The sequence below is a fragment of the Cyclopterus lumpus genome, chromosome 6, assembly GCF_009769545.1.
Source record: "Cyclopterus lumpus isolate fCycLum1 chromosome 6, fCycLum1.pri, whole genome shotgun sequence".
In the NCBI taxonomy this organism is placed as follows: Eukaryota; Metazoa; Chordata; class Actinopteri; order Perciformes; family Cyclopteridae; genus Cyclopterus; species Cyclopterus lumpus.
In genome coordinates this window covers 21,042,238-21,058,863 of record NC_046971.1, presented here as the reverse complement: position 1 = coordinate 21,058,863, position 16,626 = coordinate 21,042,238, and the positions used below count along the sequence as shown (strand labels likewise).

At 45.6% G+C, this 16,626-nt stretch overlaps 1 protein-coding gene across 2 annotated transcripts in view; it reads right to left on the bottom strand.

Moving 5' to 3' along the window:
* The window catches only part of znf423 (zinc finger protein 423), a 131,036-nt gene that overhangs the window by 57,723 nt on the left and 56,687 nt on the right, over nt 1–16,626 (bottom strand). For both annotated transcript variants that reach the window (XM_034534868.1, XM_034534869.1), the window contains exons 4-18: nt 12,742–12,919; nt 11,951–12,075; nt 11,744–11,825; nt 11,546–11,621; nt 10,946–11,226; nt 10,555–10,838; nt 10,037–10,417; nt 9,727–9,908; nt 8,602–9,141; nt 8,327–8,477; nt 7,565–8,143; nt 7,243–7,427; nt 6,401–6,822; nt 5,917–6,130; nt 4,210–4,294 (exon numbers count right to left, since the gene is read on the bottom strand). In XM_034534868.1, coding sequence (XP_034390759.1) covers nt 4,210–4,294; nt 5,917–6,130; nt 6,401–6,822; nt 7,243–7,427; nt 7,565–8,143; nt 8,327–8,477; nt 8,602–9,141; nt 9,727–9,908; nt 10,037–10,417; nt 10,555–10,838; nt 10,946–11,226; nt 11,546–11,621; nt 11,744–11,825; nt 11,951–12,075; nt 12,742–12,919 — 3,765 coding nt within the window. The remainder of the gene's footprint in view (nt 1–4,209; nt 4,295–5,916; nt 6,131–6,400; nt 6,823–7,242; nt 7,428–7,564; nt 8,144–8,326; nt 8,478–8,601; nt 9,142–9,726; nt 9,909–10,036; nt 10,418–10,554; nt 10,839–10,945; nt 11,227–11,545; nt 11,622–11,743; nt 11,826–11,950; nt 12,076–12,741; nt 12,920–16,626) is intronic.

The following is a 16,626-nucleotide window of genomic DNA, read 5'->3' as shown; positions in this document are numbered from 1 at the left end:
TGGATGTCAGTCAATTTTGTTTTGGTACTACATCACTGCAACCAGATCTAAATTCGACATCTCAACAGGGACAGATTGAGCTGCTTTTTACAGGCCAAACTGGACAACAGACAGTATTACACACACACACACACACACACACACACACAACTTCACCTCACCCTATCGCATGAGGAGGGAAGTTCTTCATGATGTGCAGCTGCACAGCAGAAAACAATAAACCTGCCAAAAAAAGCGCTGCAGTTTGGGTCCAAGGAGACACACACACAAACAATATAGACAAGTTCCTACAATGAGAGGAGGGGGCATCTTAGACAATTAGACCACACATTACAGAAGAGGGAACCATTGCGTTCCTTATGATCTCTATGAAGTCTTGGCGATGATGAAATAGAGCGGTGTGGGGGTTATCTCAAGGCAAAAGATAGACATTTCGATGGTAAAGGTGTTTTAATTGGGTTGCAGATAGACATGAGAGTGGTGTTGATTTTTGTTGTTGTTGTTTTTTGGTCAGAATTAGCTGACTGAGCAGCTCTACACGCAGAGATAAAAACCCTGAAGTTTACTGTCATCCCTCTTCTTCAGTGCTGCCCTCCACCACCCTCGGCTCTGCCTCTTTCTTTTTTTTCCTGTTGTTTCTCATCTCTCCGCTAACCCCCCTCGCATCTTCTCCTCCCATGAAGCCCCCCCCCCAGTGTGGCCAGCCAAAAACACAAATAAATACTTTCTAGATTCTCCTCTCATCTCTACTTCCTCAAGCCCTCCATTCCCTTCCCACCTGCTCAGCAACGTTGGGGGCTAGAAAAAACGAACGCACACAGCTCTGTGATTACACACACATACACAGAGGTGGGTTATGCCCCCAACCCACACCCACACCCACACACACGCACACAAACCTAGATAGACAGAGTTCTTCTTTGTCTCATAGAAACAAATGAATGGACACTATCACTATATAATACTGTATATATGTGTATAACTATCCGTATTATTATATTTATAAAATACAGAAGTTGTGATTTATACTGTAACCTGTAAATATTACTCTGTAAATGAACGTGCAGTGTATTGTACTTGCCCTGTTGTCTCATGCACAAAAGCACCTAAGAAATAATTCTCAAATGCTGCTACCCGAGGCAAAAATGGCCTTTCACTCCTCTGATCAGTGCGTGGGAGATGGACTTAAACTGTGTGTGTTGTGTGTGTGGTGTGTGTGTGTGTGTGGGTTGGTGTATGTGTGTCAGTGTTGTAGTGGTCTTGAGTACCTTTTGAAGGTTTATTCTCGGGTCCGAGGTACATTTTTTTATCTCGGCCTCCGATAACAAGGACTCTGGATGTTATTTCAAGACCAGAACTGCGTAGACAGTTGTTGTCGCCTCAGTTGACACGTTCCTCACTTCTTTCTCAAAAGGTGCCACCCTTCTCAACTTTTGAAAATGGGGTCTTTATGTTATTGAATGTGGAGACACACCATTTGGGAGTAAAATGAATAACTGCACCAAGTAAGTAAGATAAATACTGCTTTGGAGATACATGATAAGCAATAAGTAGTGAAAACTGTGGCGCCACATGGATGCCTCTGCAGACTCCTCACTTTGACCCTTGGTTCCCTCTATCTGCTTGAATGCTGTCTCTCTTTCCCTTCCTGACAGTGTAATTAACAGGACCGTGGGGGGCACCACATATTACCCATGGAGCAATGTGACAATCATACGGTTCTGGACTCGATAAGCAAACAGCAAACTCCCTCCTCTCGGCTCCCTCAACCAGTCGCAACGCGTCATCGTCAGGGACTGGATGGGAGGCAGACCTCCTCACACCTTCTTCTCCACACACACACACACACACACACACACACGCGTTTCAGTGGCACACAGACGGGCAGGCGGGCTGAGAGGGAGTCTAATGCCGGAGGGTGTTTCTGCACCATGTGATCATATCAGAAGTGACACAAGCACACCAGCCAGTAGTAGAGTTATTGAATGTGAGTGAACGGCAATGGGACTAGTAGACAGACAGTGGCACCTTCACAAAAAGGTGATGATAGGAGGTGTTGTGAGGATTAAGGAGAGGAAGAGTACTGAAGGGGAGGAGGGGAGGAACAGAAAGGAACAGGGCGGATACACTGCATTCAAATGTTGACGCCCAGTTGAAACCAATTGCATTTAGCTTAATGAATGGGAAATGTAATACTGCTTAACCGAGGAAGCGGATGTTTGAGCTTCTTCATGACTGTGAGATGCGATTAAAGCGCGCGGAGAACCACGAAATGAAAGGCCGACAGGGAACCACGAAATGAAAGATGACGGAGAAATGAACACCTTCTTCTTGATGTTCTAACCTCGAATGCTTTTCATTCCAAATAAGATCGTTGCGCCCTTTTTGTCAGGGTGGGGGTGTCACAAATGTAATAATAGAAAGTGGGCAATCTGTCAAAGAAGAATCTGCCTCAATTTTATAATTAATCTGTGCTACGTTTTCACACAATTAGCACGTAAATTAACCCAAAAGTGTCAACACTGTGTAGTGATGCATATGTGTGTGTGTGTGTGTGTTTGAGTGTGTGTGTGCTGTGTGCGAAACGGCAGATCGATTCTCAGGGTGGAGGAAACTGAAGTAAAACAGAAGACATGCAAAGAGATCAAAGAAGGCGAGAAACAGGGAAAAGAAAAGAGAAGGTTTGAGGGACACGAGGAGAAGAGGAGGACCAAAACGGAAAGAATGAAAGGGAGTTGTTCCCTGAATGCAGTAAAGAGCAAAGAAGACGCACAGTAGGTAAGAGATGGGGGAAACTATATGTGTGTTCTTTTATGAGGAGAGTTTTTCCTCAGTGTTTGTGCATATGGTTGTGTGTGTGAGACTGAGTGTGTGTGTGTGTGTGTGTGTGTGTGTATGGTTCACGGGGGGAAGGAATTAAAAGTTACTCCAGCCGTACTTATGTTTCCTCTAACGTCTCCAGACATTACTAGACGACTGAGAGGGATGTCAGCACACACACACACACACACCTCGGAGTACATCGGTGACTGTGGGAGTGCCTGTCAGGTCTGGCGAGAGGGGCAGAGAGTGGGGGGATGCAGAGCGTTTGCTCCCCAGTACACCTCGCAGGTCCACCTCGTTAATCTCCATGACGACAGAGATGCTAAGGCAGCAAATTAGTAGCGAGTTGAAAAAACTGTCACAGGGGAAGCTCATGAAAGAACATAGACTCCAAACTACAGAGGTAGTTTTTAGTGAAACACACACACACACACACACACACACACACACACACACACACACACTCCACACAGGGCTTTTCTAGACACTAGATAGCTGCACTCAAACAGTTTTATATAACCTTTTCTCAGCCCTTAATATAATGGCTTCTCAATGATGAAGCTTACCTATACATTATGCACACATTTTTTTAAATGCATTACATTGTTCCAACAGTGCAACAGTATCGGGGGCTGTTGGGTTATATGTATGTGTGTGTATATATATATATATATATATATATATATATATATATATATATATATATATATATATATATATATATGAATAAATAAATAAATATATATTGGAGCTACCTACATTATACAGTATATAAAGTGATATATATATATATATATATATATATATATATATATATATATATATATATATATAGTATATATAGATCACTTGCTCAGTGTTAATTTGCCACATCTGCAGCAGCATCAGAGCATCACATGTATGACTTCTTCCAGGACAAGCTATCAACCCTCACATAAAGTGACAGGTGTGTCTAGTTTAGTGTAGTTATATGTTTTTTTCACTGTGGCTCCAGAAAGATTTGTCTTGTTTCACATTTGGTAGATGAAGTTTTATCTGTAATGTCGACTGTTTTGTATGTTGAGATTTCCAAGATGTAGCCACGGGCTAAATCGCACAACAGCTGGTCCAGGCAGCCCACAAGTCAAAAAAAGCTCTTCATTCTACCTGTGTGTCTCACACACTCTGTGTGTGTGTGTGTGTGTGTGTGTGTGTGTGTGTGTGTGTGTGTGTGTGTGTGTGCTGTATCTGCTCGTGTTCATATCAACTGTGTGCAATAGAAGCGGTGTCAAACCGAGAGGTGGAAAAAAACACGAAGCACGAGACATTCACAGTCACCAAAATGCATCACCACACAAACGCACTCTCACAAACACAAACAGGGTGGAAGAGCTGCGCCTCACTCACCGATCATGTGATTAGCGACATGAATCTGGATCTCCCTTTCCGTCTCAAACGTCATTTGGCATTTAATACACTGGTAGGTCTTTTTCTGGAAGATAGAAGCACAGGAACAACGTTATCTTTCGAATGAAAAAAACTAAAATACAAAAACTCTTGTACCCTAAAGCAACATATCATATTTGTGAAAGCACAATAGTTTATTAAAAAATATATGTTTTATATTTAGTTTTGATAAATATATTTAATCATATTGTAGCCATAGTAATGATTTACCTGTAAATAGAAAGTAAGTAAATCAGAATGAAAAAGGTATACAAGCATTTTCTAGTGATAACTATTTATTTTAAAGGATAAGCGTAAGAAATATTTATTTGTATGTTTTTATTTATTTTATTAAATGGCACTCACCCCAACATACAAGACATGTGAACCCCACAAAGTCTCACACTAATTAAGCAATACTGAAAGTCCACGTTTTGCAGTTACACACACACACACACACACACACACACACACACACACACACACACACACACACACACACACACACACACACACACACACACACACACACACACACACACACACACACACACACACACACACACACGATACCTCTGCAGAGAGAGAGAGACAGAAATGAATAAGGGAGGGTGTGGTGAAGAGGAAAAAGATTAAGAGAAGAAGCGATGAAAGAAACGTAGGGAAAGGTTGTAGAAGAAAAGAGGACAAGAGAGGACGAAAGAGATAAAGAGCCAGAGAAACAAGGTTGAGATACACAGAAACAAAGAGAGAGAGAGAGAGAAGCAGAGACTCTGCTTATCCATTCATAGCACACAGCGATCACTCATGCACAAACACATACAAAATACACAAAGGCCCCACTTCCACTATCTCTCTGCTGCTTCAGCCTGCTAGAGTACACACACACACACACACACACACACACACACACACACAAATCCTACTGTCTGCTTTGTGCTGTTAGACTAAGCAGAAACAAAGGTGCAGGTAAGACAGAGGGTCCCTGGGAACTGCCTCTGACACACACACACACATAAACACGTGGCAAGTCCCGGGGAGCCTGGCTGTCAATATCAAGTAGAACGAACAGCTCCCACAATGCCTCAGCACGCCCCAGCTGCAGGACCCAGTGGGGCTCAGCTGACACACACCGTCATACACACAAGCACACGTATGCAAGCTACAGACAGAAAAGCAGCAACGCAAACACGCACACACACATGCACACACACACACACACACACACACACACACACACACACACACACACACACACACACACACACACACACACACACAGTTCACTGTGATTTTTGAGTCTCCTGAAAATGTCTCCATCTTTTAAATACTGTTTTTCTTATCAACGTGACTTTTAAATAAAGTACAGGACACAATTATATTGGGTAATGTTTCATCTACCTCGCTGGACTCTCAGTTCTGTTCGTTTGTGTAGATGTTTTTCTTAAGAAGCACTACAGAGGTATTGCCATTTAAGATGTAAATATGGTTCTAGGTTTTAGTATTTGAGTGACACATTCTTTATTTATTCACATTACCAAACGTTCTCCTCATTTTCGTAAAAATGCAACACCAAAGACTTTGAGAGGTTTTGAGTAGAAAGTTTCATACAACAAAGTCCATAAAAGCACTTATCTCTGCGTCTTGTCTCAGTCTATCCTGTCTCACCTTGGGTGCAGGTGAAGCCTCGGCCTTCTTTCCTGCTGCACTGGTTTCAGGGCTGATCTCAGGGTGATCTGTCTGGACATGACTTTCCAGGTCCTCCACGCTTTCAAACTTCACCCCACACTCCGGACACCGCAGCCCGCCCATGGCCTTCTCTCCCTGCGTGTCCCCTGGCGTGGCACGTCCTCCCTGGCTGGGGCTCTGGCCGTTCGTGCCCCTGATTTGGTTGAACATTTTATTCGTTTTTAGCTGTTTTCAGTAATAGTAGCTGTTTGCTAAACTAAATTCAGCCCATACGTCCCCCCCTTTAAGGCTGTATGTAGAACATACAGTGACAGCAATAACTTAATCATGTGTAAAACTCTATGGCACAAGTTGTACTGATGGGTTGCTGTTGATTTAACATAAAAAGTGTAGTATTGTTAACTGAAGTGTCTCTGTAAGAACACACACCATTATCCACAGGGTTTATGAGTTATCCACCCACCTGCTCATGCAGCCAGCACAGAGGCCATAAGGCAGGCCGTTGACATCCAGCTTCACCAGCTCCCCTTTGTTCCTGAACTCTTTTAGGCAGAAGGCGCATTTATACAACTTGTGCTGCTGCAGTTGCCCGTTAGGGGATGAAGAGGCAGAACCGTTCCCTCCTCCTATCCCGCCATTCCCACCTCCTCCTCCAGCTCCTCCCAGCGTAGAGCCAGCAGAGAGCTTCTGCATGTGAAAGGTGCCGTGGATCTTCAGCTCCAGGGTGGAGGTGACGGTCTGCATGCAGACGACACAGCGGAAGCCGGTGAGGGAGTTGCGGAGGTCAGGGTGCATCTGGCAATGCTCGATGAACTCCTCCTCACTCTGCAGGGGCATCTTACAGATTCGACAGTTACCCGTGTCCAGGCTCTTACTGTGGGTCACCTGCAGAAAGGGAAGACACACCGAAAGTATGAACATAATGATGCAAAATGTAGCGAGTGATCTTTTATAAAAGAAAAGAAGCATATACAGAAACATACACGGTTGTTATAATGACTGACTGTGGCGAAATTACGCAATACATTTTGTTGTCACTATTTCTTTCCCATAGTGTGGTGCTGCACAAATTGCCTCTCTTAGGACAGTTTAACAGTCTAAATTCAAAGCAGCCAAAGATGCTTCGCGATCAAAAGAAAATAGAAAGAGAAAAACAAAAGAAGACGGCTGTGTCTTTATACCCATGAGGGTATCCACTGACTGTACTTGTTCCCTACATGTAAACCTCCAAATGACATGCGGAAACCCCGACACCTCAAACGACATGCACACAGCCAGACACGTATACAGGCCTGAGAGGAGCACCTTGTGTTCAGTGAGGGTTAGCAGAGAGGGGAAGCGCTCGCCACATATCGGACACATGTAGTGTTTGGCGGGGCCGCGATGCGTCTGAGCGTGCTCACGAAGCCCGTTCTCAGAGAAGAACGTTCTGGAGCACACGTTGCACTTGTGGTTCCCCTTGATGAAGTCTGCCTTCTTCTTTCGAGAACCTGGTGTGTGAAATTACTTTCATCATCATCATCATCATCATCATCATACAACACATACAGAGAGACATGTGTTATGTCCCGTAATAAACTGTACAAAATTATTAAAAAAGGGTAGAAACAAGAAGTTTAAATCTTACAAGCGTCATCATCTCCCGGTTTGATGTTGTGGTCACGCAGTCGGTGGTTCTGCAGAAGCGACTCCATGGTGTAGGCTGCCCCGCAGATATCACAGGCATACATGGGCTCTGAATTGTCCAGCTCCTCCTCCCCTCCGCTTGCCTCGTGGCTGTTGACTGTGTCTCCTCCCTGGCCAGCTCCTCCTCCCGCAACTGCACTCTTCAGCAGCATGTTCTGCAGGTCGGCTTGTTCGGCCGCAGCCACTGTTGCTCTTTCAATGCCTCCTGCACCTCCGTGGCCACCACTTCCTCCTCCACCTCCTCCTCCTCCGCCTCCTCGCTTGGAGGTCTGCGCCAGCCCGTTGGGCGTCCCGTTTTGACTCCCGGCGCTCCCCGTGCCACCCCCATTGCCAGTGATGCTGCCCCCATCGAAGATGCAGTGCTTCTCCCTCAGGTGTCTCTCTAGCAGCGACATGGCTTGGAAAGCTTTGCCGCAGAAGCGACACGTGAACTTCTTGCTGTGTGTGGTGATGTGGCATTGGAGCTCCACCTCTGTTCCGAACGTCTCACCACAGAAGATGCACTTCCGGGGCTTGAGTCCTGTGAGACAGAAGTTGGTTCAAGATATGTAGATTCAAGCCCAATCTACCTTACAATAATTCTGTCACGTCATTTGTTTTGCTTAGTTTTCTCACTACTGAGATCATCATGCTTGTTTCCAGATAGTCAGGTCTACTTTTCTAATGAAACTTAGCCCATCATACCAGGGAAGATGTACATTACCTGCTCCAAGCCCCCCTGGGAGGCCTGACCTCTGGCCCAGGTGGTTATGCTTCACATGGATCTGAAGATCAGACTCCTTCCTGAAGTCCCAGGCACAGGCTGTGCAGCGAAACAGCTTCTTCTCATTGCTATGCTTCACTGCCAAATGCACCTAAATGTCAGAAAGTGGTAAAAAAATAAGCCCACTAATGTATTACATTCTAAAAACGCATGCGCTGATGTGAATATTAGGGGAAAATAAGTACCACCCAAAGGAAGGAAGACGTTTAATTCACCTGTATGGAGACCTTGGAGTCGAAGACCTCCTGGCAGAGAGTGCAGTGGTACAGGACAAACGTGTGCATGTCCAGCAGATGTTTCTGCAGGTCATCCACTGAGGAGAACTGCTTATCGCAGCTCTCACACACATACTGGGTCGACGTGGTGGTGTAGTGCACTGTCAGGTGTTGAAGCAATGCCTCCTGGGATTCAAAGTCTTCCTTGTTGCACTGGGGGCAGGACTGGCGCCGGAGCAGCATCTCCAGGTGGGACTTTAGGTGGGCCTGGAAACCCTCAAAGCTGGTAAATCGCAGGTCACACTGGTTGCACGGGTAGTCCCCGTTGCTACCCATGGAGGGGGTGGAGTCCCCTCCCAGTCTGTGGCGTTTCGGGGAGGAAATCTCTATGTCAGAGGAGGCGGGGCTTAGTTCGGCAACCTTTGCCTGTCGTTTGTTGTTAGCCAACGGGATGTTCTTGTGGTTCTCCTTTATGTGCTTGGTGAGCTTGAGGAGTGAGCCAAAGATCGGAGAATTGGTGCAGTAAGGGCAGGAGTAAACCTGTACGTGGACAACAACTCTTAACTTTACCTTTTCAAGATTATACATTGACAAAATACTGTTGTTTAGTTAGAGAAAGAGAGAACATTGGAAAGAAAGAGAGAAGAAGAGAAAGACAAAGAGACAATCATAGGCCATAAATTAAAGTCATTATCACAACTTTTAAGTTTAGAAATAATAGACTGATGATTAACAGAATTGTGGAATCTCTGGTCGAAAATTGTGTCAGTCAAGTCTGCATTAAATAAAAATAGGGAACGAGAAAGCAGTAAGTAATAAAACATGATTTTAATTTCAGACCAGACCAGAAAGTACTCGCCGTTACGGCAGACTCAACTCAGAAAATAATAAAGAGAGTAAAATTAACATTTATCATAATTACATGAGGAGTATGCATCATTTAACACTTAATTGGGCTCATGACAGAGTAAAGGAAACAACCTAATTAAATAGGAACCAGCTTATTGTTTATCAGCTCAACCATTGATTGGTGAGACGTGTGCAAAGTCAGACAGGCCACCACCAATGATTTTCAACTCTGATTGAAAGATGATTTCTGAAATGTAATTCTTGACTAATTCTCACCTCCATGAAGGACTGCGAGGCAGTCTGTAGTACAGGAGACTCCAGTTTGGCCACCGCTCCTCCAGATGCAGCTCCGCCCCCTGCGATGGAGGTGCAGTGCGTCTGCTGAATGTGTTCCGTCAACGAGAACTCTGTCAAGAATCCCATGGAGCACTGGTTGCAGAAGAAGGCATGGTTCCCTTCTAGAAAGGAGGAATTAGGTAGCAAGGTGTGTTTCCTTCAAATGACATTATGACACAGTAGGGTAATGTGCGTGCATAGATATATATTCCATACAATGGCCAAATACTAGCTTTCTCCAACAACACACCTAATGTGGTGGACCCCGCCACAATCCCACCGGGCAGGCAGTGCGACACTCGGATGTGTTCTTGCAGAGAGTTGATGTCTCCAAACATGTCTGGGCAGTAGTTACAGTGGAACGCTGTGACGTTAGTGAACTGCAGCAGGGGAAAAGCCGCCGCCCCCGATGTGCCCAAGGCTCCTCCACTGGTACGGTGAGCTTTGCGCACATGTTCGTTGAGGTTGTAAAGTGTTGGCAGAGAGTCGAGGCAGAGATGGCATGTATGGCTCTGCTGTGGCTTATCTGCATGGATGGTCTTCAAATGGATCTCCAACACCGCCAGGCTGTGAAAGTCTCTCTTCGAGCAGTAAGGGCAAGAGTACGTCACTTTACCCCAGCTGGCCCCTCCTTTGGAGATAGACAGACAAGCCGCTAAATTAGAAATACACAGAGGTAGTCTGAACGTTTAAACCGAGCGTCAGCCATTAAATCATAGATGTAACTGGACTGGCTGCTCCGTAGATAAGTGACTGACTGTACCGTACCTCCACCTTGATGACCCAGGCTTATCACAATGTCATCCACGGTGTCCGTGCCTCTCCTGCGGCCTCGTTCGATGCCCTGGCTGGGCTTCAGGGTAGAGTCCGGCGTGGAGCCTCTCTCCAGGCTGGCACTAGAGTCTGGAGTGGCCGAGCTCATTGAGGCCACACTGCCCAGCGCGGGGTCAGGACTGGCAGCGCTGTGATTGGAAGAGTCGGGCTGGCGATGGCTGTCTAAGTGGCAGTAGACATCCTCCACGGATGGGAATTGTTCCGAACAGACTGGACATCTGGGAAGGCGGAAAAAAAAGGGCCAGTAAAATGCCAGTTACACACCATCATTGCACATGAATGAAAATCAGCGGTTTAACAACTTCAAAAAGCAACTCCGTAGTACTTGTGTTTGCGGTTGGCATGCTGCGTTTCAATGTGCGTGAGGAGAGAAGCCTCGTCCAGAAAGATGTCCGGACAGTGGATGCATTGCAAGTCGGCGCGGTCAGACAGCTGGGGGTGTCTGGTCAGGACGTGTTTCTCGAGCTCGTCCGTCTGGCTGAACGTCTCTTCGCAGTAATCACACATATACAGGTCCTGCTCCAGGTCTCCATCTCCTTCGGCTCCCTTCTTCCCTCCATCCCGCTCACTCCTCAGCGCAAGGTGCTCTCGGTTCTTGCGGTGAGCCTGCCAGAGTCAGAGGGTAGCCAGGATTTAAAGAATCATGTGTTGTAGAACATTCTGCCAAAAGGGTTCATATGATGATAATATGCAAGGGGCCTAGGAAAAAAAGACATCCTTCCTAATTTGTATTATTTGCCACCGTAACTTTTTTTTTTATTGCACTAGCGACAATACAAACAAGGGCGGTCCCGATATCAGATTTAAACTTTCATTGTTATCAACGGCAAAACTAATTTATAATAATGATGTTCATGCAATATCTACAGAAAATGTAGAAAATATATTTTGTTATATTTACAGAAATATAAAAACAGCTGTTTACCTGCATGTGGCTCTGCAGTGATGAGGTGGAGGAGAAGCCGCGCTTACACACACTGCATTTAAACGGTTTGCTGGAGCTGGAGGAGTGAATGATGGTTTTAAAAAAAGGTTTTAGATCTAAATAGGAAGCATCAAATAAAATACTATAATCCAGAATAAAAAGAAAGACTCATCCATATTACGAGTTCATAACAGTTACCTGTGTGTCTTCAAATGGATCTTCAGGTGATCAGAGCGGGAGAACGCAGCTTCACACTCCTGACAACTATACTTCTTGTCTCCTGTATCAATTAGCATAGAGAGGTGATTTGATCAGAAATAGATATTTTGTTCTCGAATTATCTATAAAAACCACGTTCCTCAATATAAATGTGGATCTGCAACCCATTTGTTCATGAGTATCTACCTGTGTGGAGTTTGACATGGCGGTCTCTGCTCCTCTTGTGCTTAAACAGACGGCTGCAGAAGGTACACTTGAATGGCAGCTTGTCGCTGTGGATCTGCTCGTGGCGCTTCAGGTAGCTCAGGCGGCTGAGGAGACAGACAGGGGTCATTCACAAAGGCTCACAATGCAAACTATTGACCTCTCCTTTGAATGCCAGTCAGAAGTTTACGAGGTTGGTTGACAAAAACAAAACTTCCAAACCACAATACATTTAAGTAGTAAGCACATTTCCCCCAAAAAAACACAAAAAAATGATTTAAAAGTTTAACGTGACTGCTGGTTTGTGCTGCTTTTACTCATCATTCTTTGATAATTATGACCTGGTCATCTTTAGTGTCAAAAGCAAATTGAAATTCAAACAATTTCTAAAATCACTGCGTAGTTCTAATTAGCAATAATAAGAGAAAGAGAGGAATAGAGAGGACGGCTTGGTGAAAGAAGTAATGCAGAGGATCATTGTGATGACTTCATGGTGTGTGTGACAGCTGTTCTTCAAGTGGGTCTTAGCTCGTCCCTGGAGATGTATGTGAGAAATGTATTCACCTCATTCCTTTCACTGTTTGCCTTAGTGCGCCATGTTACCATGGCAATATTGAGAATACTGTTTATTCATGTACACATTGATATTCAGCATATGAGGAGGCAGCTGAACAGCCAAATATGATATTAGTGTCATAGTCTATGACGCGTCGCGTGCACCGAGACGGAACCGCCAGCATATTGGGGAGGCAAAGGAAAGCAAGGATTTATACCTGAAAGACTTGTCACAGAACTGGCAGGGGTACGGCAGACCGGCGCCTCCTTCTTCCTCGCCGCCGGTGGCCATGCCGAGGTCACAGCAGCCATCAGGCATCTGTGAGGGCGAAGCCACGTCTTTACTGGAAGGCGAGGAAGGCACCCAGGACAGCCCTGCTGGGTCATCATCACCATCTGACAGAAAAGGAAACAGGCACACAACGTTTAAAGAAAGAGCCTTGTAATCATCTTCAGCAAGAAAACACACATATGCACACATTTTGTACACAGTTGCAGGATATATAAAGAAATAATAATAAAAAAAGAGATAGGCGAGCGCAGACATAAAAAAAAGTGGGGGTAAAACAAGGAGCAATTGAATGATTAAGAAGAAGTTACATCTTTCTTGGAAGGCGATAGAGGCTGCCGGTGGGAGTTCAAATGAGAAAAAGGGACCATAAACTAAAAAATAAACACATTTATCCTGGTTACACACACACACACACACACAAATATATACAGAGGGAAAATGAGGATGGCAGAGATAAAGAGAGAGAATGAAACAGAAGAGCGAGACACACTCCAGCAGCAGCAACATCTAAATAGAAAGCTCCAAGAACTATGTATCCCCGACGGAGCCCAGAAATAAGGACAGAGTGTATTTTCTCTCCCTTCATCCTCCCTCTGCAGCCATCCCTCGCTCCATCCCTTCCCTCCCGTCCCCTAACCTCCCATCCCTCCATCCGTCCCCGAGGACCATAGATCCGCCTCATCATATTTTCATTAGGGCCTTGGCAGATTGAAACGTCGGAAAAGCGATTAGGAGATGTGGAGAGCAGAGCGGAAAGATGGCGATATTCTCTCCTTTTATCTGTCATACATAGGAGATTATGCATTGCTCTTTTCCTTCCCCCCCCTTATTTCCCCCCTCCTGTGCAGTCTGGCGCTTGGGCGACAAAAAGGCCACGACTCCTTTAATAGACACTTCAGAATGGATTTGAGGCAACAAAAGAGGGAACTGAATAACGCTTGATATTGTTCTGTTCTTCTTTGTCCACTCTGTGAAGCAGCGCAGTAAGGCTATTTAGCATTTGCCTGAAAAATTTAAAGAAGAGGGCGCGGGAGGGGGGTGAGGGGGAGCATGGGGGCTCCCCCTCACCCCCCTCCCGCGCCCTCCCCTTTGTTTTTATCTGATAGCTTTATCAATTAGGCCAGCAACAAATACTAAATAAAATAAAGAACCTAGAGTCACTAGAGTATTATGATGGAGAGATTGGGAAAAGATGTATGCCAATATTCTTCGTAAGGCCATTGTGTCTGCAAATGCAAAGACACACGAAGAAAAGTTCCTGCTGATAATTTTAGAAACCTCTCCAAGGCACCGTTTTACCTCAACCTCCAATCTTGTGTCTCCTGTGTGTGTGTGTGTGTGTGTTGAGTCTACTGTGTATTACGCCTTGCAGAGAGGGGGTGGAAAACGGATCCTTGTGATGAATCGATCGCAGAGAAAATGTAGGCACTGCGATGAGCAAATAAAAATCAGCAGGGGGTTCTGGGCTCAAAAAAAAATTGTGAAAGCATGGCTTATAAATTTGTCTAGAAAATAAGGTTTAGAAAAACATAACAAATTGAGATATCAACAGGAAGCCTAACAGCAAGGCAAGAGGGAGGGAGAGCGGGCGAAAACGAGAGTGAGTGAGAGAGACAGATTGGGGGGGGGGGGGGGGGGAGACAGAAAAATTGAAAGTATGAAAGAGGGAGAGAGGAGGATGACGAAGTGCATGAAAGTATTGACGGGGTGAAAGGACACAAACAATGTCATCCCTGAGCCCTGCACACAGTGATTAAAATGAATGCCTGGGAGAAACTAAAGTCGGATAAAAATGAAACACAAGAGAAATGTCTCTGGAAGTTATTAATAACTTAACGCTGCTTTGTCACTTTTTGAGCTGCCGTACCTGTGATGTTTACGAGTAAATTCGACCCTCGGGTTGTGGGTCGACCCGCACAGAATGAGGCGGTCTTGCTTTAGACCAATCAGAAAGTCACTTCATCAAGTTTCATCAAAATCCAGTGTCCAGAGTATTGTATGAGACATTATTACACGAGACAGATTTCAGCATAAGAGACAACACAACACAAGCATTCACCTCTATGCATGTAAACCTCAACCTACTGTATATCCCAAGTCGATCAACGTCAGGCAAAATGATCAGGTGTAATCTTAGCAGGCATTTGGACGTGTCAAAGGTGTGATGAGTAACGTTACTCTGCTGTATTCAAGTGTCCCAGTAAGTCACGACAGTGAAGCAGCGAAATGGAATTCAGCCGAGATGTATTTGATATTTACATCTGTGCTTTCCCTCTGCGAGATGTCAAAATGTCTGCGGTAGGAAATGACAAATAGCCAAATTAATCAATACTAGCATCCTTAATTCATGTGCACAAGTGATACATGTTATCCTTGTAAATGCACCGTGGAGAAGCACTTAACCCAATATGGTTAGTCATGGAAACGAATACATTCAAAGTACTTGTTCTGCAGAGCAAAATGCAGAGGAAGAGGGTGTGAATGAACCCCTTGAACAAACAGTGAACATGTGTCTTCACAGAGCTGTCCTCGACACGTGGGGGTCATTATACACACACACACACACACACACACCAGTATGACTCAGTTATGGTAAAGTTTGTGAGCTGGGAAAGTGGGAGGAGAGGAAGAGATGGAACAAGAGCGCGTCAGAGCAAGAGGGAGAAATCAACTTTTGAGAGTGTGTGTGTGTGTGTGTGTGTGTGTGTGTGTGTGTGTGTGTGTGTGTGTGTGTGTGTGTGTGTTTGTGTGTGTGTGTGTGTGTGTGTGTGTGTGTGGTGGTGGTGTTGAGAAAGAAGGGGAGGAGAGATTAGAGTCATTAAAGAACCCTAATCCTCTGACGAGCGTGGCTGGCGCTAAAATGGAGGATCACACGGCTTTTTAACGGTGTCTTTGTCAGTCGGCCGCGAGGGGAACTGGCAAGACAAGGCCGAATGGCAGACTGGGAGAAACCGGAGGACGGGGATGGGGGAGCGAGGAAAATTTCAATGAAAAGTTAAATTAGAGAAGAATCCTCGAGAGAAGATGGGGAGGATGGCTGGTTGAGGGAGGAGGGGGGTTGGAGAGGAAAAAAAGAGGGCGAAAAAGTAGTTGTGGGGGGAGAAAGAGAAACAGGCAGGAGCAGGCGGACGCCGACACACGCTGTTCAAACCCCCGTCTCCTCCTCCTCCTTTCTGTTCTTCTCTGGCGAATGAAAACCAACGAGAGGAGTGGAGGACCACAGGGCCCCAACTGCTCCGCTGCCGCTTTATCTCTCACACTGCAGTCCTCTCCTTTCCCATCCATTCCCTCTATCCTTCGTCCCTCCCTCTGTCCCCAGCAGTCCCTCTACTCTTCTGTCTTCATCTCTTTTCCACTACCTCCCTCCCTCGCTCCCTCCCTCCGTCAGCTTTCATGTTGTTACTCATTATAGCGCTGACGTCCCCCCGTCTCTCCAGCAGTCTCTCCCCTACTGGTGTTGGCCTTCACCCCTGTGTTCTCGGCCTGGACGGGACCGAGGGAGAGAGAGGGGGGAGGACGTTCCAGATGGACAGACTCTGAACTCCAGAGGAGAGGGAAGAGATGGCGGTATGAAAGGGGAGACAAGAAAGAGGAGAAGAGAGGAGAGAGACTAGGGGTCTGTGATGAGAAATGGAAAAGACCAGAAAGAAACTAAATGGACCGCCTGAGTTTACCTGAAATGGCAGACGCACACAAACACACAAAGACACATACACACACTCCCCACATGTCTCTCTAATAGGCCAGACAGTGTGGCAACGTGTGGCGGACACAGCCTTGGTGAAACACTCTAATGAAGAGACACACACGC